Source organism: Sander lucioperca, chromosome 22, assembly GCF_008315115.2.
Source record: "Sander lucioperca isolate FBNREF2018 chromosome 22, SLUC_FBN_1.2, whole genome shotgun sequence".
Taxonomy (NCBI): Eukaryota; Metazoa; Chordata; class Actinopteri; order Perciformes; family Percidae; genus Sander; species Sander lucioperca.
The window spans coordinates 18,284,759-18,304,893 of record NC_050194.1 but is presented as its reverse complement, the minus strand read 5'-3'; the positions used below and the strand labels follow the sequence as shown (position 1 = coordinate 18,304,893).

Sequence of the window (20,135 nt, the reverse complement as noted above, 5' to 3'; positions counted from 1 at the left end):
CCCGAAAAAAGGCACAAGTTCCAGGCTGGATAGAAAATCACCTGTAAAGGCTAGAAAGACACCAAAGACACCCCCGTGACGGCTAACCCGTTAGCTTTTAGCTGCAGCAATCAGTAAGTCTCTACGTTTAACTGTTATTAAATGATCTAAATATGAATCAGAGGTGCCGTTTGGGATCGTGGACGATCCTTTAGGGTTCTGATTCTGACATTTGGGTCGGACTTGCGTTTATTTTTGTCAGTGTTTTAACCGCTTGAGGTAAGTTAGCCTACTACTAATGTTTAGCGTCATCTCAGCCTCGAAAGCAAACAAATATACTGTTGTGCTGTTCTTTCTCTACTAATGCAGCATCTATTCAACAAATTAATAACTTTATAATGATATGACAAAATGTACTGTATACATACCTTTTTACTGTCGATGCTTTAAACGCACATCTGATGTCAGCCTTCTCTGCACATCATGTGCTCTCCGTGCAGCGCGCAGTAACACGTGTCGAAAATAAACACGAGGCATCAGTGATAGTTTTTATTTCGCCTCTAGAGGCCGCTATTGTAATGCATGATGCCAGCAGACCCTTCTCAGCTCTCGCGTACTGTGTAATGAATGACAGCGCGCGCTTCTCAGCCGCTCCAGCAACCAGGAAAAACGGTATGGATTTTTGCCGATAACGACAGTTCCACCAATCAACTATCGGTGCCGATTAATCGGCAAAACCGATGAATCGGTCGACCTCTAATTTTAACAATGTTCGCCATCTTATTCATCACTAATTTCACTTATGACAACGTTTTAGGCGAGAAATTAACTGTTTAGATTTTGAATATAGGCAGTCTTGCGAAAATTGATGCCGAATTGACAATTTGCTTCAAAGTTTTCGGAGTTGAGAAGCTCCGTGAAGTGAGGCGACAGCCAGCAGGCGCCTGCCCCGGCTGCTAGCTCATCACTCGGCAGTGACGGACTGGTAATCTGGCATTTGGGCAGATGCCAGAGGGGCCGCGGGCCCTCATGGGCGGTTGGCCAATCAGAGAGCCGCATGATTATTGCTTAATTACTTAATTGTAAACAGCAGCCCATATAATTTCTCTCGGCCCCCTTTCAAGCATCAATAATAAAGTTCTTTGGCCAAACGATAACCAAATTTGCCGAAATCCATCACACCTAGTGAGTTGTAGCAATACTTATTCAGATCAGATGTTCAAAAACGTAAACGTGCATGGTTTGAAATAAAACAAATCTACCTGCATTTCTTTTATTTGAATATTTGTTTGCAAAAGTTAAAATGAAGCAATGCCTTCTGGGAATTTCAAGACAGAATCGAGTAGACTGCGTCTTTATATATACGGTCTGCCTCAGAGTGGTTGTTGGAAGTTTAAAATTGGAAGTTGGAAGCTATACTGTTGACAAAAAAATTAATCGAGGCATCAAGCGACACAAGGGCGGCGGGGGGGTCAGAGAAAAAGAGAGAAATATAAGAGCACTGTTGGCTGACGTTGAAAAATGCTGCAAACTGACTGATTTGTTTTTAAAATCAAGTGCAGCTTCAGGTAGCATTAGCGCTAATACTGCATGTTAGCGACACATCTGAGCCAACACACCAGGGAGAAAGACAGGACAGTGAGGAATATGAGGAAGAGGAAGAACAAAACGAGCAAGAGGAGGATGAAGAGATAGACATGGATAACGAATCTATGGAACTAACCAACACAGAACAACAAGCCTGCTGTGAATGTGGATTACCTGAAGCAACAGAGATGGAGACCAGTGCTGCAGGAGGGAGTGTAGGTACAGTAAGTTTGGCTACTTCAGAATATTATATTATTATGGAGCGGGAGTTTGCGTTCACCATTACTGGGGCTATCAAAAGTGAGTGTTCTTTCGTGCGTACCCCCCGGTTTGACTGACCAGTGCACATCCGATCTGGGCACACGGGCTAGCACAGTATGGTCAACTCGTCAAGGCTTCAAATGACCGCAATCAACAGTCCAAAGGCAAGGGATTATTTTGCCATCCTTGCAAGCCATGTAGATTTGTGACACACTGGGTGTATTTTGCAGGAGAAGCCAGCGCGTCCACCATGTGGGACAACAACGCCTGGGTGTATTTCTATGACAACACCACAGAGGGAGAGCCTCCTTTCCTTGTCCAGGACTTTGTCCACGCCCTGCAGCCTAATGCCCGCTTCATCATCATGCTCAGGGACCCAGTGGAAAGGTGAAAGTGATCTCTGTTTTACTGCCTCCCACTGCATATCTGCACTGAAATGCCTGGAACGATGCGGCTCCAGCTCTGGCACGCACACCGCTACCTTTATGCTTCTATCATAGCTGTTTACACTGCAGATACAGACAGATACTTTCCCTATTTACAGGAAACAAAAGACCTACTGTCACAAATGATGCGTTGCCTTTTAATGACCCTGGGTGCCACTTTTTAGGGTTTTCTGTGTTTTTTTTTAGAGCGCATAGGTGCAAATGACATCATACGCTTATTTGCTATTAGTTGCATCATCGAGCATTATTTGCATAAAGCTTATTGGTTGTCTGTTGCAGCGAGAGAGATAACTAAAGCAAAAATTGGAGAGAAAAAAAATTAGAAGCTAGTCCATCTTAAGCCGAAATTGTGTGCGAGAGTGATGACGACGGTCTTGAGGAGTTGTAGCATTTATTCACTGACAGAAACTGTACACAGACTGCACTGCTACTCACAGCTGTAACATTACTGCCAACTTCATACTCATCGACAAACACACAGCTTCCTCTCTTTTTCCCTCTCTCACCGCACACTTGCTAACTAGTAGGCTGCCGCTGTTTGTGCGTGTGTGTGTGTGACAGACAGTGAAAGAAATGGACACAGCGACGCCATAGACTTGGACGATGACCAGTGAAGTCAATTAGAAGCACTTTTCCGGTGATGGCTGAGCAGTTCTGCGCAGCCTCAAACTGAGCTTGACGACATAGATGTAACGTGAGCAACCTATCTGAAATTTGTAAGTCTTCTGGTAGCTGTGCCAAGAGAAATCTGAATCATTCCGAATCTTGCAGAGATTGAGAGCGTGAGTAGGAGCTGTTCATGAGCGTAGGAGCAAAACGTTGCTGAAATATTTTAAGGGCTTCTCCCTTGAGTGTATGCCTCCACGTCCCCCCGATTGCCTGCAAGCTTCTCCTGACTATACGGTAATTTCTCTAATGTGCGACAGAAAGTTGCGTGGTCAGGACGCAATCATTAGCCTATTTTCACAAAAACAGCTGCTACGGGGCCATAACGTGAGATACAAGGTAATGGAGCCTTTCATACACTGTCGTGTTTCTTTAGAAATAAACAATGGACAAATAGTCTTTAAACGCTTCAAATTATTCGCTGTCAAAAGTGACGCCAAAATGAATGGGAGTCAATGGAATGCTAGCAGAAGGTGATGGCTTGTTAGCCTCAGACTTTCCCCATAGGAGGTACCCTTTCCGGATGCTCGCTTACCACCTTGGTGTGTGTGTCTGACTGACTGAACCGCTGTGTGTGCGACCATGCGACACCTGTGCAGAAGACGTGGGACGCCCATGCCGATACTTTCCACATTGTTTTTATGTTCTTACGCTTAGGCGTTGCGCAAAAACGCTTTGGCCCTGCGCCTAAGCCATATAATGGTAGGGAAAAACCCGCATCATTTTTAATTGTGATGCCTTTATCAGAGCCGTGGAGAACTTGCTGCTGAATGCCTGCAAGGCATTTAACTGGGATTATTTTTGCTGTTAAGTGTTAACATTGATTTTTACTTCAGAGACTTTACATGCTCTCTATAATTGTCTCTGTCAATATTGAAAGTTACTGTTGAAATTAATTATTGATATTGCTCCATCCGTATTCACATTCCTATTTACTGTTATTTAGTATAGAATTAACAAAGTTTATGCATGTTGCCATACAAATTATTCTCATAATCTATCTTCTCATTATCACACATTTTTTATGCTTCGAAGTTCAGCTGCCCATCATTTATATATCCAGCTGGAGAAAAATGCCCTCCGTTAAAACCGGTCATAAACTGATTTTAATGACCACTTATTTGAATATTGTTCATTCGGTTCTAGGGAAACTGAACCCATGGAGAATACCCAATACTCATTTCAATGGCAATCACTTTCAAAGCAAAAAACTATTAGTGCAATAGCTATCCAGTCTAGTCCAAGGATTACCTCAGTTAAGTCATTAGGTTCTCAAGACAAAAGAATCTTGCAATTGTTGTCTTCACTTTGTGCCACTGAAAACATTTTGAGATGTTAATGATAATTTACATTATCAAATAATAGACCGGGCCACTGAATATATATCAAAGTTAATTTTACTTGAGAACCCAACAAGAAGGCGGTTTCCGCACTACAGAATAGTACAGACAACGACCTAACGAAAAGCTCTCTACAACAACTTTTGTAATACAACTTAGAATATGATAAAACTCTATAGTCATAATAAAGAGTCGATGTCGTCAGTTATTATCTTGTCAGAGTCGATGACGTCTCCCCTATCTGGTCTGGGAGGGCATGTATGCCCTCAGGAACACACCGTGCTTAGACAAGGACAAAACAGTGGCTCCCATGTTATCTTGTGAGTTCAAGCAGTGTTATGGTTTCTTACTATGCAAATAGTTTAATTTAACAGACAGAGGAAGAATATATTATATGCAAACAGTTTAATAAATAACAAGAGGGAAAGTATGTATCATAATGTATGTAAACATTGCAACCGCGCCTTGTTCACTGTAAACTACAATGATCGGAGCCTGCATTGCTGCAGGAAACAGATTTTTGGTGCAAGACAAAATATGGGTAAAAACCGGTGTAAACTTGCTTCATTTAAAAATATCTGCAAAACCTAAAAAAAAAAATTACAATGAGTCATGTCACCTACACGTTCACATTTGTTTACAGAGCATCTCTATTGTCTTGCAGGCTCTACTCTGACTACCTTTACTTTGGTATTGCCAACAAGTCTGCAGAGGATTTCCATGAGAAGGTGTCAGAGTCGCTGCAGTTATTCGAGGGGTACCTTACGGAGTACACAATGCGCTCCTGTGTGTATAACACTACTATCAACAACGCCATGCCAGTGAGTGCACCCTCGCTTCTGCTTTCATCTCGCAGCCCCACAGAAATCTGCAATTTAGCGACCTGCGTATAAGCTGGTGGGAAGAAAAAAATACAAAAGAGTGAACGGGGCAGTGTCTAGAGCCTATATTTGTACTAGAAAAAAAAGTTTACCAGTGGTGTGAACTTGCTTCTTACTAAAAAAAAATAAAAAAAATAAAGTCTTGTCAGCCAGTGCAGACCAGCTTTTCCCACAGTGCCCTGAGGCAAATTGGCTGAGAGGGAGGAGGAGACCATCCTCTTTTAGCTCCCCTCCAGGCTGCCTTGTACTCAAAGATCCTCCTCTTCAACTGCCACTGACAAGCTTTATGGCCCTCAGTATTCGCTGGCATAATTGTCCATCCACTAATATCTCCTCAGAGTTATTAGACCACGTGAAAAGCATTACAGCTGTCCTTACAGCGGTCTCTCATGCCTGTGGCTCCTCGATAAAAGTTTTAGAGCTCAGATTAGAGTCCGGGGAGAAAAGACAAATAAACACCACCAGCAGGAGAACAGGATTGGCCTTCACTGTTGCACCAAATTGATTTAACAAAGGAGTTGTTGCTGGCCTGGCTTGCAATAATTTATTCTGAAAGGCCTTTCAGTTTTGCTAAAGAGGCAAAAGGACACAGACAATTCCTTTCCCATTAACAAGGTATTTTGTTTACGCCTACTGTTCTGCAATGATTGGTCACATGGGAATCTAAAAATCCATTTCAAAAACAATTAGGCTACCTGCAAGTACGCTGTGGTGAAATCTAACAAAAGATCAGCAGCCAATTACTTTTTTTGGAATGCTATGAATTTGGTTTAATCAACAAAATGTCAAAAATAGTAAAAAGAACACCCATCAAGTTCCGACGAAACCAGCAATAAGAAGGTGTCACTTTGACATCTTATTGCTGGTTTCGTCCGACCAACAGCCCAAAGAAAAAGTATGTTTAAGGGATCACAATAATGGGCTGAAACTAAACAACATCTAGGGGTATAAAGTGAGTAGCTGGTCCACTGGCAGGTGGTGATGCAGGTTTCTCAATCTGGAGGAAACTCCATCTTTCTTAAATCCCTCAACCACTCACACCACAATACAAGTACATGTGCAATGCCCACACAGTGCCTAGCATTACCCAGTCGCCCATACCCAAGGGAAAGTTGGTGGAATTCCCTCCCTTCACCTTCTCCTCCCTCCTACTGTTCATCTCCTTAAAAGGTACACTGTGTTAATAGTATTCCCACAAAATCCTTTATTATCAGACCACTTCTTAATAACTTTCGAATTCTTACTACCCGATTATACGAAATTAGATAAAAGCTTCTACGCTAGAAGCCTATCTGACAGTGCTATAGCTAAATTTAAGGAAGATATTCCAACAGCACTAAACTCATTAACGTGCCGTAATATAACAGAGGATCTTTATGTAAACTTTAGTCCCTCTCAAATTGATCATTTCGTAGACGATGCTACGGCCTGCCTACGGACGACTTTAGACTCTGTTGCTCCCCTTAAAAAGAAGACGACGAAGCAAAGGAAACTAGCACCTTGGTATAACTCCCAAACTCGTAAATTAAAGCAAATCTTGAAAGTAAATGGCGTCCACCAAACTGGAAGAATCTCGTTTAGACTGGCAAGACAGTCTGAAAACCTATAGGAAGACCCTAAGAAAGGCCAGATCAGACTATTCATCACTAATAGAAGAAAATAAGAACAACCCAAGGTTTCTTTTCAGCACTGTAGCCAGGCTGACAGATAGCCACAGCTCTATTGAGCCATCTATTCCTATAGCTCTGAGTAGTGACGACTTCATGAGTTTCTTTAACGATAAAATTATAACAATTGGAGATACTATTCATCACCTCTTTCCCCCAACCTCTAATGGGTCACCTTTAACTGACAGACTGCTAGAAAGAACGACTAGACCTGACATATACTTAGATTGCTTCTATCCTATAAACCCTCAACAATTAATGCTAAAGGTCTCTTCAGCTAAGCCATCTACCTGTCTCTTGGACCCCATCCCAACGAGGCTACTTAAAGAAGCGTTACCCCTGGTTAACACTTCATTGCTAGATATGATAAATATGTCTTTATTGACAGGTTATGTACCGCAGTCATTTAAAGTAGCTGTGATAAAACCTCTAATGAAAAAACCCACCCTCGATCCTGAGGTCTTAGCCAACTATAGACCTATATCTAACCTTCCCTTTCTCTCCAAGATCCTTGAGAAAGTAGTCGCTAATCAGTTATGTGATTTTCTACATAGCAATAGCTTATTTGAGGACTTTCAGTCAGGATTTAGAAAGCATCATAGCACAGAGACGGCACTGGTGAAAATCACTAACGATCTTCTAACTGCATCAGACAAAGGACTTGTCTCCGTACTTGTCTTATTAGATCTTAGTGCTGCATTCGATACTATTGACCATACCATCCTCTTACAGAGACTGGAACATTTAGTTGGCATTAAAGGAATCGCACTAAACTGGTTTAAGTCCTACTTCTCTGATCGATCGCAATTTGTTAATGTTAACAATAAACCCTCCAATTACGCTAAAATTAACCATGGCGTTCCTCAAGGCTCAGTGCTTGGACCAATTCTATTCTCCTTATATATGCTTCCTCTAGGCAATATTATTAGGAAACACTCAATTAACTTTCACTGTTATGCGGATGACACCCAATTATATCTGTCAATCAAGCCAGACGAAACCAGCCAGCTAGCTAAACTTCAAGCTTGCATTAAAGATATAAAATCATGGATGGCCTACAATTTCCTGATGTTAAACTCAAACAAAACCGAAGTTATTGTCCTGGGCTCCAAACCCCTACGAACCTCATTAGCCGAAGATATAATTACTCTGGATGGCATTGCCCTGGCCTCCAGTACTACTGTCAGAAATCTAGGAGTTATTTTTGATCAGGATCTATCCTTTAACGCCCATCTAAAACACACCTCTAGAACAGCCTTTTTTCACCTTCGTAACATTGCTAAAATTAGGAACATCCTATCTCAAAACGATGCAGAAAAACTAGTCCATGCATTCGTTACTTCCAGGCTGGACTACTGTAATTCCTTATTATCAGGATGCTCAAATAAGTCCGTTAGGACTCTCCAGCTGATCCAGAATGCTGCAGCGCGTGTTCTGACAAGAACTAAGAAAAGAGATCATATTTCTCCTGTATTAGCTTCTCTCCATTGGCTTCCTGTAAAATCCAGGATTGAATTTAAAATCCTTCTTCTGACCTATAAAGCTCTAAATGGTCAGGCTCCTTCATATCTTGAGGACCTCTTAGTACCTTATTGTCCCACTAGAGCACTACGCTCCCAGAATGCAGAGTTACTTGTGGTTCCTAGAGTCTCTAAAAGTAGAATGGGAGGCAGAGCCTTCAGCTATCAGGCTCCTCTCCTGTGGAACCAGCTCCCAATCTGGGTTCGGGGGGCAGACACTGTCGCTACATTTAAGACTAAACTGAAAACTCTCCTCTTTGATAAAGCTTATAGTTAGGGAGTGAGGAGTTGCAGTGAACGCCTAGACCGGCGGGGCAGGGTGTATAGCTGCAGACACAGCACCCCTGCTTTTCTCTGCTTCGCTTTACAGTCATCAGTCAAAGTGCCTCTCCTAGTTATGCTGTTATAATTCTAGACTGCCGAGGAAGTTCCTTCTTATGACACGCTCTTTTCTTTTGTTTCCTTTTATGCACATCCTGTCTCAGAAGTGCTTGTTACTCACCTAGCTCTGGGGAGTTTACTCCCCAGAGTCCTTATGTTTCTTCTTCGCCCAGAACATCGCCTCGGATTAGGGCGACACCAAGACCTGGGTCTTGGGTGCAGCTGTGGCTATGGACCTGCTACACCCTGCTACGCTCTGCGATTCCCTGCAATGCCCGGCTACGTCCTGCTGCGTCCACCCATGCTCTGCTGTGCCACGCTACATCCTGTACCGTCATAACCCCAACCGTCAGACACCGCCCACCAAGAGTCTGGGTCTGCCGAGGTTTCTTCCTAAAAGGGAGTTTTTCCTCGCCACTGTCGCAATAGCCACTGCTAATGCTTGCTCTTGGGGGAACTATTGGAATTGTTGGGGCTTTATAGAGTGTGGTCTAGACCTACTCTATCTGTAAAGTGTTTCGAGATAACTCTTGTTATGATTTGATACTATAAATAAAATTGAATTGAAAATTGAATTGTAGGGTTAAGTATTTTAATAGCTAAAATCAATGTATTCATTCATAAATATGTCCTCATTGGTGTAAAATGACCTCTGCCAATGATCTGACTTATAAAGTAAGCAAAGGATTTATCTGTACTCATTGGACGGGCAAGTCCAAGGAAGCTTCCATGTCGTTCCACCATTTTGAAAAACTATAATCGCTGAGAGGGACATAAAGCACTAGCCTACCTGTCTAGCTAATCCACACCGCGTTTTCAGCGTCACGTGACTGAAACCAGCTGAAACGGAGAAGGAGATCAGTGAAAGGTGCTTGTCACTGCCCCGGCAAATTTGAAAGCCTGCACTGCACTTTAGTTTATAATGGAGGATCATACTTATGCCGAGCCACAGGAGAAGGAATCCTCATCACCAAAAAACCTTTTAAGAGAAGTTTAAACATGCATACACACCCCCGTGTCCCTCCACTAAAGGAGGACGTTTCTTGGATAGGGCTTGTTATCTCACATTGATTCTCCGGTTTTGTGCCCTTAGGTCAGGTTGCAAGTTGGTCTGTACATTGTGTACTTAATGGACTGGATGACCGTCTTCAACAGGGAACAGATTCTGGTACTGAGGTTGGAAGACCATGCCTCTAACAGGAAATACACAATGCACAAAGTCTTTGATTTCCTTAACCTGGGTGAGTAAAGCAACACATCCCAACATAGGAGGGGGGGGTGTATGTTTTAACTGGCTACACCATCTGCGCACACATGGCCTAGGATTGTGTGAGTCACAGGATAGAAGGAGAGCTTTTGCTTTGGGACTGTTTCTTCAGTTTTTTGGAGCTGGCACAGCACTGTGAAAATGTCAATTTACTATCAGCTGTTATGAGAAACAAGAAATAAAAACAAACACTCAAAATGAAACTGCCAATGCGCTCATTCAGTCATTAAGTCATTTCCTGTATATCGGTAGTATAATTAGAAATTACACACTTTGTGATCCATTTCTGTGTAAAAGGCCCGCACACACCACGCGTAAAAATATAAATAGACTGTCCTATTTTTAGGCTTGTAGAGCGGATCTCTGTGGCGCATACGCACCACTAGGCGCTGCACTCTGCCCGGTGTAGCCAGTTTCATTGATTATGGTGAAAGCGTAGTGTTGGAACATCCGCTCCGCATACATTACGCGTGCAATGTTGCCAGCCCGTAAAGTTAATGAATTTAACTTTTAAGGCTAGGAACGAGAAACTAATTGCCTGTATGTGTGAAAACAGCTTTATCTCGCGCATTCTGTTTTTTTGTGTGGAATATATAGCATAATTTATATAAGTTTGTCATTCTTTCAGGGGGGGGGGGGCGTTTTGTACCCCAAAACAATGGTAGAGGAAACAGTGGATCACTAAAGACAAGCAGGCATATGTAATGTTAAATGCATGCACGTTACAACATACTAAACAATACTATGTTAACAAAGTGCAGTGCACTTACTGCATTACGAAATTCTGTTGATTTTGAAGTGCTGAAGTCGTGTATAGCTTGATAGCTTAGAGAAGAGTTAAATTTCCTTCAGATTCAGTTCTGAACTTTTTTACACCTTCTCTACTTTCAGTGTCAAAATTGTATTTTCTTGGGTGTTCAGTTTTGCCCTGTAGTCTGGAAGCCCCCTTGTCTCACTGGTTCATCCCAGTTAAATTGCCCCAAAGCTCTGAAGTTGCTCTTCAAAGAGCTGCCAACCCCAGCCAAGATGCAATTACCTCCCAGAGCGTCAAATCTTCTGTTCAGAGCACTGCTGATACACACTGACACTTCAGAGTCCGTTACTGTATTTTTGTTCCATTTGTTTAGTGCTGCAGCAAAATCTGGGATGCCCAGAAAGAAGGGATTTGAAAGAAGTGTTTGTGTGTGTTTTTATAGGGCCGCCGACAAAAGAAATAGAGTCAGAGATCACAAGAAGTCCTGCGTCAAACACCAGGAGGCCGGCTGACAAAAACCTGGGACCCATGCTGCCCATCACTAAAGAGATCCTACGGGATTTCTACATGCCGTTCAACCAGAAATTGGCCGAAGTGCTGCGGAATGACTCCTTCCTCTGGGAGAACTCTAAACTCTGAGCAACCCACCTCCCCTTTACTTCAGTAAAAGAAAAAAAGCGTGTGTGAGATTTAATTTTTTTGTTGTGACTAGTTGTACACAATTAAGCTATTAAAACCAGTCCTGTGTAGTTTTTGTTTAGATCAATTTTTTATTTTTATATTTTTGAACATACAGAACAAACACAATTGAACAAGATCAAAAACTATCTCCCACCCTCTGCGGTTTCGAGGAAAATAAAAACATAAGCAGAAACAGAAATCACACCTTGCCTAGTCACACTCCTCTAATTCAGGCTGGAAATGACTTTAATATAACGATCTAACTTGTTCCACTGAACTGCCCCTATATAGGCAAAGGTTCCTTTCCCTAACACTGTCTTAAATTTATAAGGACACAGGTCAGATATGCTGCCACGAGTATAAATATTGTGTGTGTCCTTTACCTTAGTTATAAGACACGACAAAAAAATTGGGACACTACCACACTATTTTATGGATCATGGTCAGTCTTAACATATTAACTCGAGACTCCACAGGGAGCCAATTGAGCTCAACAAATTGTAACCTACCTATATGCGATCTATGGCCCAAGTTCAGAATTACTCTTATTAATTTATTCTGTGCTGTTTGCAGCCTCCCTTTAAGTTGGTTTGTTAGGCCTTCAAACCAGGAGGTACATGCAAATTCAAAGTGTGTTAAAATTAAGGCGTTTGCTAAAATGATCTTTGTTGACCTTTCTAAAAATGTAGAGTTTCTGACTAAAACCTTTTGTGAGCCCCGTAACTTTACTCAAAACCTTATTGGCCATATTCCTGCCATCTAAGTTGTTTTCCAAGATACAACCCAGGTATTTTACTGACGTTTTTGTACTGACTTCAACATTATTCAAACTGACCCTAAATTCCGAGCATCTACTCAATCTGTATTTTGAACCGAACAAGATGGCCTCTGTCTTACCCAAATGTAGGGACAGCATATTGTCAATCAGCCAGTTGTTTACAGATGAAAGCTCAGAGCTCAGGGTACTCTAGTGTTGTTTGAGACATTAAAAGTGCTGAGTCATCAGCGTACAAAAACATTTCACATGAACAGAAGTCTGCCATATCATTAATGTATGTTAAAAATAAGGACGGCCCGAGAATGCTTCCTTGTGGAACGCCACATTCAACTACACTAGGGTCAGACAGCACTCCCACCTAAGACCACCAATTGTTCCCTCCCTGATAGATAAGACCTAAACCACCTACAGGTGGAGCTGTCTGCCCCCAAGGCCTCAAGTTTGGCAATCAGTCTCATGATTCACCCTATCAAATGCTTTTTGAAGATCCAATAACACCATACCGCAGAGATTTCCACAATCTATTTCCCTGCGTATGGTGTCTGATAAATACAAAGGCATGATTCAGTAGAATGTGACTTCCTGAATCCTGATTGGAATTTAAACATGAGGTTGTTTTTATTCATGTATTCATTGAATTGCTCATTGACCAACTTTTCAAAAATGTTTGAGACTGTGCACAAAATAGAAACTGGTCTATAGTTACCAGGATCATGGCTGTTTCCCTTTTTAAAAAGGGGAACCACCTTGGCCCTCTTGAGGTCATTTGGGAAAACACTCGATTCAACACAGGTTAAAAATATGGGAGATGTAAGGGGCTATTTGGGCAGCGGCATCTTGTAAAAACCGGGGGGATAACCCATCTAACCCAGGGCCCTTAGAGCAATCTAACTGTAAGAGCTTTTTTTCCATCTCCCCTATCTCAACCTTCCGTAAAGAAAATGAGTTAGGCAGTGCTCCAAGTTTATTATAGAATGATTTCACCCTATCTATGCTAAATAACCCAGAGGAAGGATGGAGATTTGAGACCAGCTTTTCTGCTACAGAAATGAAGTAAGTATTAGCAACCTCTTTCTTACTGAAATTCAGGACACCCTTAATTTTTAGTCCTGTGTTTCTTGGTTTCTTATTTGTCTTAGCGGCCCCCAATTCTTTTAAGGTCTTCCACAACTTTTTTGGGTTATCTTTATTATTTGATATATCATTCTTATAATGGGTTGATTTTGCATCTCTAATCAGTTCCTGAGTTTTAATTCTTACTTGCTTATATAAAATAAAATCATCATGATTTTTAGTTCTATGAAAAGTTTTAAGTGCTTTTTCCCTGGTTTTAATAGCATCATGTATAACTTTGTCAAACCATGCGCTAGAGCGCTGTTTAACTCTGATCTGTCTGAGAGGGGTCACCTTGTTAATGATTTTTAAAAATGTATGTTTAAACTGTGACCATGCTATGTTAACACATGAACAATTTACCACCGGGGACCAATCCACCTCATCCACATGCATCTTGAAGGTTTCCTGGGAGTAATGTTTAAATGATCTGGATAGTACAGTCTTGTGAGAGTAAAATGTTTTTTTTTTTACCAGATTTTCTTGTGCAAAAAATATTATGATCACTTATGCCGTAAGTAATAGTACCACTTTGAGATATTTTAGATTTGTCTGAAACTAAAATCAAATAAATAATACACTCAAGTCTTGCTTATCCTCGTGAACTTTTTTACCAGCTGTTCCAGACCAAAAGAGTGACACAGGTCCTCCAACATTTTACCAAAAGGGTGAACACAGCCCGATACATTTGTGTTCATATCCCCCATTAACATCAGCTCTGAGCTCTCTTTGTATGATAAGTTCAAGAGAACCTGTTTTAACTTCAGTCAGTCATAGAAGGTAGCATGGCCTGTAGGTCTGTAGCAAGCCCCTAATAAAATGGGATTGGTTTTGGGTAAACATATGTCCAACCAAACAATCTCTAAATCACTAGCAATGTCATCTCTATAGTTAAAGGCCAGATCACAGCGCACATATACACAAACCCCAACCGCTTTTCTATTTTGGTCCTTCCTAACTATACAGTAATTATTAATGGCAATTTCCTCATCGCTTATAGTTTCATCTAACCAACTTTCCATTAAACAGATAACCCCGACCTCTGATTGTTTCACCAGTTGTCTAATTTCTTCAATTTTTGGTGGCAGACTTCTAACATTAAGATGTAGGAAATGTAAACCTTTCTTACTAAAAGTTGATTTAAAGTCCGATTTTAAAGTCCATGATCGTATCCTCCGTCATGTGCATGTTGACCTGGTCGTCAAGATTCCGGGGCATATTCCCACTTTCATTGAGGTGATGGGCACCGGAGATAGGAGACAAAAAAACTGTGTCGCTGTGGGACCCCGAACCACGAGCCCCTGGACCACCAGGAGCCGTCATCATGTCCTCACCGACGATCGGGATGTCGCCGCATCTCCGACACGACACATCCTCCGATGCACTCTCTCTGCCACAGTGAAGGGCTCCGGGAAACGTGGAAAACAAGGCCGCAAACCCGCACCTCCTTGGATTAATTAGCTGGGGGGCTAAGTTTGCCAGTTCACTGGTAGTCCCGCTGGCAGATGAAGCCAGCTGAAGCTGTGCTGCATGGCTAACAGCAGGACCCATGCCAGTGGACAGACAAGAATGTGGGCCCGGGTTTAGCTCTATATCCCCAACCAAAAGCAACATAACCGCCATTTGGGCGAGACCCTTGTTAGCTGAGTGTCTTCTGTCTTTGTCCGTCAAGGACGGGACGCTGGCATAGCCATTTACCAACCACTTTGAGTATATTGTGTGTTGGCCTCCCGCCGCAGGGACAAACAAACACCCCTCAGCTCCTGAAGATAGGATTGCACGCCGCGTTTGAACAATCATCAAACACGCAATCATTATGGTAGCAACCATCCATCCACCGTTCGACCGAGCAGATGCAGGCGACACGTTTGGTTTTTAGAGCAGCCGGAAAAAGAGTCCCAACATGGCTTGAATTCCCAGCCCAAATACAGCCAAAGCATAGCTTTAATCGGACGTTTAAGCCTTGAATTTTAATATCCTGGATCCGAAGGGTCCGATATTGGCCAGTGACAGACCTGGATGTGTACGGTATCACCCTGAGGTGAAAAGAGTCTGACTTAACAGGACGTTTGGTTTTTAGAGCAGCCGGAAAAAGAGTCCCAACATGGCTTGAATTCCCAGCCCTAATACAGCCAAAGCATAGCTTTATTCGCACGTTTAAGCCTTGAATTTTTAAAATCCTCGATCGGAAGGGTCCGATATTGGCCAGTGACAGACCTGGATGTGTACGGTATCACCCTGAGGTGAAAAGAGTCTGACTTAACAGGACGTTTGGTTTTTAGAGCAGCCGGAAAAAGAGTCCCAACATGGCTTGAATTCCCAGCCCAAATACAGCCAAAGCATAGCTTTAATCGCACGTTTAAGCCTTGAATTTTTAAAATCCTCGATCGGAAGGGTCCGATATTGGCCAGTGACAGACCTGGATGTGTACGGTATCACCCTGAGGTGAAAAGAGTCTGACTTAACAGGACGTTTGGTTTTTAGAGCAGCCGGAAAAAGAGTCCCAACATGGCTTGAATTCCCAGCCCAAATACAGCCAAAGCATAGCTTTAATCGGACGTTTAAGCCTTGAATTTTAATATCCTGGATCCGAAGGGTCCGATATTGGCCAGTGACAGACCTGGATGTGTACGGTATCACCCTGAGGTGAAAAGAGTCTGACTTAACAGGACGTTTGGTTTTTAGAGCAGCCGGAAAAAGAGTCCCAACATGGCTTGAATTCCCAGCCCAAATACAGCCAAAGCATAGCTTTAATCGGAGATTTAAGCCTTGAATTTTAATATCCTGGATCGGAAGGGTCCGATATTGGCCAGTGACAGACCTGGATGTGTACGGTATCACCCTGAGGTGAAAAGAGTCTGACTTAATTGGACAAACCTCGCAGATTGATTAAGCTGCCGACACGGCGGCTGTCGCTTCAGTTCTGTGGCAGCCATCTTGAATGTTGGTAGTTTGTGTAATATCACATCAGATATTATTGATGTTTTATTCCAGAACTCATGCACCTGTTCACACATGTGCAGGAAAGTTCCAGTTTGTTCAGGTTGACAGAATGTGCAATAGGGAGTAGGAATGGCTTTAGAGACGTATCTCTTCTGAGGAGTCCAATATGTCCTATGACATATGTTGAAATGGATCTGCTGGTGATTTGGGTTCTTGGAACAGTGGGAAATATTGTCCCAAACTGTATCCAAATTAATTGCGTTCCCTCAGTGCTCAGCTCTCGCTCCCATTTCCTTGCTATTGGGAGTTCTCCTATGGATACTTGCATCAGTTTAGCATAGATCTTGGACGCTAATCCTCTCACAGGAAAATCATCAAACCATTTAATAACTGGGTGTGGCTCAAGACTGTTTCCCCATGGCACTCCGTAACATTTTAGGGCTGTTCTTAAGCGCAGATACAAGAAGGATGTCCTGGGGACCTCAAAACTAGCTCTGAGGTCTGCAAAACTCAACATACCTTTCTCATTGAATAGCTGGTTTACAGTATAAATGCCTCTGTCACTCCACTGCTTACAAGCAAAGGGTTCGTTACCAGACATTAACTGTGTATTATGCCAAATTGGGGTGTCCAGATGCCACTTGTTGGTGTAGCATAGTTGCTCCTCCACCTGTTTAAAGTTAGTCAATTTGTTGGTGATAATAGGGCCATAGGCTAGCATACACTTTTTTGGACACACACCTGCAAAGGCCTGGGGTCTCATTTATAAAACTGTGCGTAGGATCTATTTCTCTCCATAGAACTGTAGATGAGGGGTCTATCCACACTCTGAGGGCCCGTAGCTGAAAGGCTCTGTGATACACTTTAAGGTTGGGGAGGGCCAAGCCTCCCGTGTTTGAGGTACGTTGCAAGGTTGAGTATTTTAGCCTAGGTTGTTTATTATTCCAAATATATTAAGGTAATTAAATAAATAATTAAAAGGTATCAAGTTTCTTCCAGAAATCTATCGGTGGGGGTAAGGGGATCATTGTACTTAAGAAATTCACACAAGGAACTATGTTCATTTTAACAACAGCAATCTTGGACCGTACTGATGCCGGCAATGCAGACCAATTGGCCAGATCCCTTTGAACACTACTTAATATAGTTTCATAGTTGTCCTGGACAACTCGCTGTAGGGATGCGTGTATGGTGATGCCCAAATATGTAATTTTGCTTTGGGTTGGTATTGTAACACTAATGGTTGATGCCACATGCCTGTTGTTCAATAAAAGGTTAGATTTATTCCAGTTCATTTTATAGCCTGAGATTGAGCCAAATTCGTTGAAAATCTTAAGAATTTTTGGGATAGAGTCCTCAAGATCAGCAAAATACAAACAAAATAGCGTCTGCAAATAATGATATTGAACTGCTACTGGATTTAGTCTGGATAGTACAGATTTTATTTTGCCTTATGGCTTGGGCTAACTGTTCAAGAGAGATTGCAAATAGTATGAGGGAAAGCGGGCATCCCTGTCGCAAGCCCCGCTTAATGGGAAACGGCTGAGAGTGCAATCCATTGGTTGAGACTATGGCCATGGGATTCGCATATAAAGTACGCACCATGTCAATGAATTTGGCCCCCAAACCAAGCCTCTCCATTACTTGCCACAAGTAGTTCCACTCTAGGCGGCCGAAAGCCTTTTCCACGTCCACTGATAAAACTGCTGCCGTTGTTGGAAGGTTTTGGGCTTCTTCTATTACATGAAATAGTCTGCGTATATTGTCTGCAGCATGACGCTTGGGTATAAAACCTGATTGGTCGGGGTGGACTAGCTTTTCGATAAAGCGCTCTAAGCGGAGAGCCAGAACTTTGGAATAAAGCTTAATATCAGCCCCGATAAGGCTGATGGGCCTGTAGTTTGAGCAATTTGTAGGATCTTCACCCTTCTTTGGCATAACGGAAATCAGCGCGGTGTTGGTTTGTTGGAGGAAAGTGCCCTTCTCTATGGCTGAAGTTAAAGCTTGTAAAATGGTAGGTCCTAATGTCAAAATACTGTAGTAGTAGTAGAAATTCTGATGGAATTCCATCCAACCCCGGTGTTTTTAATGCTGATTTAAGTTCCTCTTAGGTTATCGGTTGACCCAGTTCTTCTGCCTCCTCTGGGTCAAGAAGAGGCAGGTTTAGTTCTTTTAGGAACTTCTGGCTGAACTGTGTCTGATCTGGGTTGCAGGAGGACTCATACAACTTTGAGTAAAAGGATTGAAAAGTGGTGCTGATATCCTTAGGATTTGTTGAGATACCTCGGTCTGTGCGGATGATGTTGATAGTAGCTCTGGATTCGCTTTGTTTTATTTTCAGAGCAAGCAATTTGCTTGGTTTACAGCCGTTAAAATAGTAATTTTGCCTCACTCTGTGCATTATGAACTCAGCTCTCCTTCTTAGCAGATCATTCAGCTCTGTTTGACTTGTGACTAGAAGAGGTTGTGTAGATTTAGAAAAACAAGTCTTAAGAGATTGCTCTAACGATTTACAGCATTCTTCCAACTCTGCTATCCGTGCCTCTCTTTTCCTCTTCAAATTGACCGCGAAGGAGGATGTAAAATCTCCAGTAAATCCTTTAGTTGCTTGCCATTACAAGCAGGGTCAGAAACTGAGTCGGTGTTAATTGATATAAATTCAGCCAGTTTGGTTTTAAATTCTGCATCAAAAACTGTGTTCTGGAGAAGGGAATTATTAAATTGTAAGATGAGTTACCACATCAAACGCAGTTTGCACAAAACTCCAGCTCAAAACTGCACCTCCTGTCTTAAGTCACAGGTTAATTTAAACCGGTCTAGTGAATTATTATGTTAAACATGAAAAATATTATAAACACATTAGAACTAGGTCTCAAGCAGCTGTTTTGAAGTAGGCTATGTGAGAAACAATTTCTGGAATAAGCTAAGTGTAAAACAGACTAATCTAGTTGGAGCAATAAGCAGACTATGAGCTGAACAGTCAGCATTCCTCATGTTCTTTCAGTCCACCTACATGTTAACAGACTGTAAACCAACCAGCCAGTATTTATCATGTACTTTCAGTCTGGTTAAGTGTCCCTTTAAAGCTTGGCTCCGAAACTTACATACCGTGTCAGGATTTATCATGTTTTTTCAGCCCGATTAAATGTCCACAAAAGCATAGACTGTAGACTGAGTAGCCAGCATTCATCATTTTTTACAGTCTGGTTAAATGTCCATTCAAAGGTCGGTTCCAAAACTTACACACAGCTTCCTCCAGTCAAATTCGGTACAGTAGCCCAAATACCGTTAGTTCACCGGTGCTGAGTCGTCCAGTCGTAGCACCGAATGCAAAGTTCCACCGCCGCCCTCCGGTTCCTCTGTCGGTAACGGACCGCGGCGCGGGGCGACCCGTGCATATAGCGCGTTTTCCTCCACTTCTAGTTCCAGCCAGCAACCACCTGGCTCCGCGGCTGCAACAAAGGCGAACTCTCTCCCTCCGTGAATCGTTCCCATGGCAGGCAGGCGGCTAAACGAGTCCGAGTTGCGTTCAGCATGTAGTTCGAGTTGAGTCCATTCAGGCACCCGAAGCCGCTGCATCGTGAGTGTGACGCAGTCAGATTGATCCGGGCTCACATACCATAATTTCTTGCATCTCAGGTTCTGCCTTGATGTGATGCATCCAGGCATTCATTTCCGCCAATGCTCCTTTCACTGCGTCGTAGATCACTGATTCAAGCACCCTTAGGTGCCTCTCCAAAACCTGAGCGATTAAGTCATCTATGTTAGAGAACGCGTTCACATCAGTTGTAAAAAAAAAAGTAATAGAGCTGGTTATTTAATGAAATACGGAGGTGAGTGTGGGAGCCTCAGTCTTTTGCAACGGTGGCTT

General features: G+C 42.5%; 1 protein-coding gene and 1 long non-coding RNA gene across 4 annotated transcripts in view; one reads left to right on the top strand and one right to left on the bottom strand.

Annotated features, from left to right (window-relative positions):
* The window catches only part of LOC116061431 (carbohydrate sulfotransferase 15-like), a 68,831-nt gene extending 57,385 nt beyond the window's left edge, over positions 1 to 11,446 (top strand). For 2 of the 3 annotated variants that reach the window (XM_031315624.2, XM_031315628.2), the window contains exons 5-8: positions 2,058 to 2,214; positions 4,944 to 5,100; positions 9,822 to 9,969; positions 11,192 to 11,445. In XM_031315624.2, coding sequence (XP_031171484.1) covers positions 2,058 to 2,214; positions 4,944 to 5,100; positions 9,822 to 9,969; positions 11,192 to 11,388 — 659 coding nt within the window. In that variant the 3' untranslated portion in view covers positions 11,389 to 11,445. Of the gene's footprint in view, positions 1 to 2,057; positions 2,215 to 4,943; positions 5,101 to 9,821; positions 9,970 to 11,191 lie in introns of all 3 variants that reach the window. The other variant, XM_031315630.2, reaches the window with a different exon arrangement.
* LOC118494317 lies at positions 1,493 to 16,986 on the bottom strand. The gene is made up of 3 exons (XR_004896433.1): positions 16,864 to 16,986; positions 5,334 to 5,339; positions 1,493 to 1,503 (listed from the first exon to the last, which is right to left on the bottom strand). It is a non-coding gene; the product is annotated as an uncharacterized LOC118494317 (long non-coding RNA).
* Between the last annotated feature and the right edge of the window lie 3,149 nt (positions 16,987 to 20,135).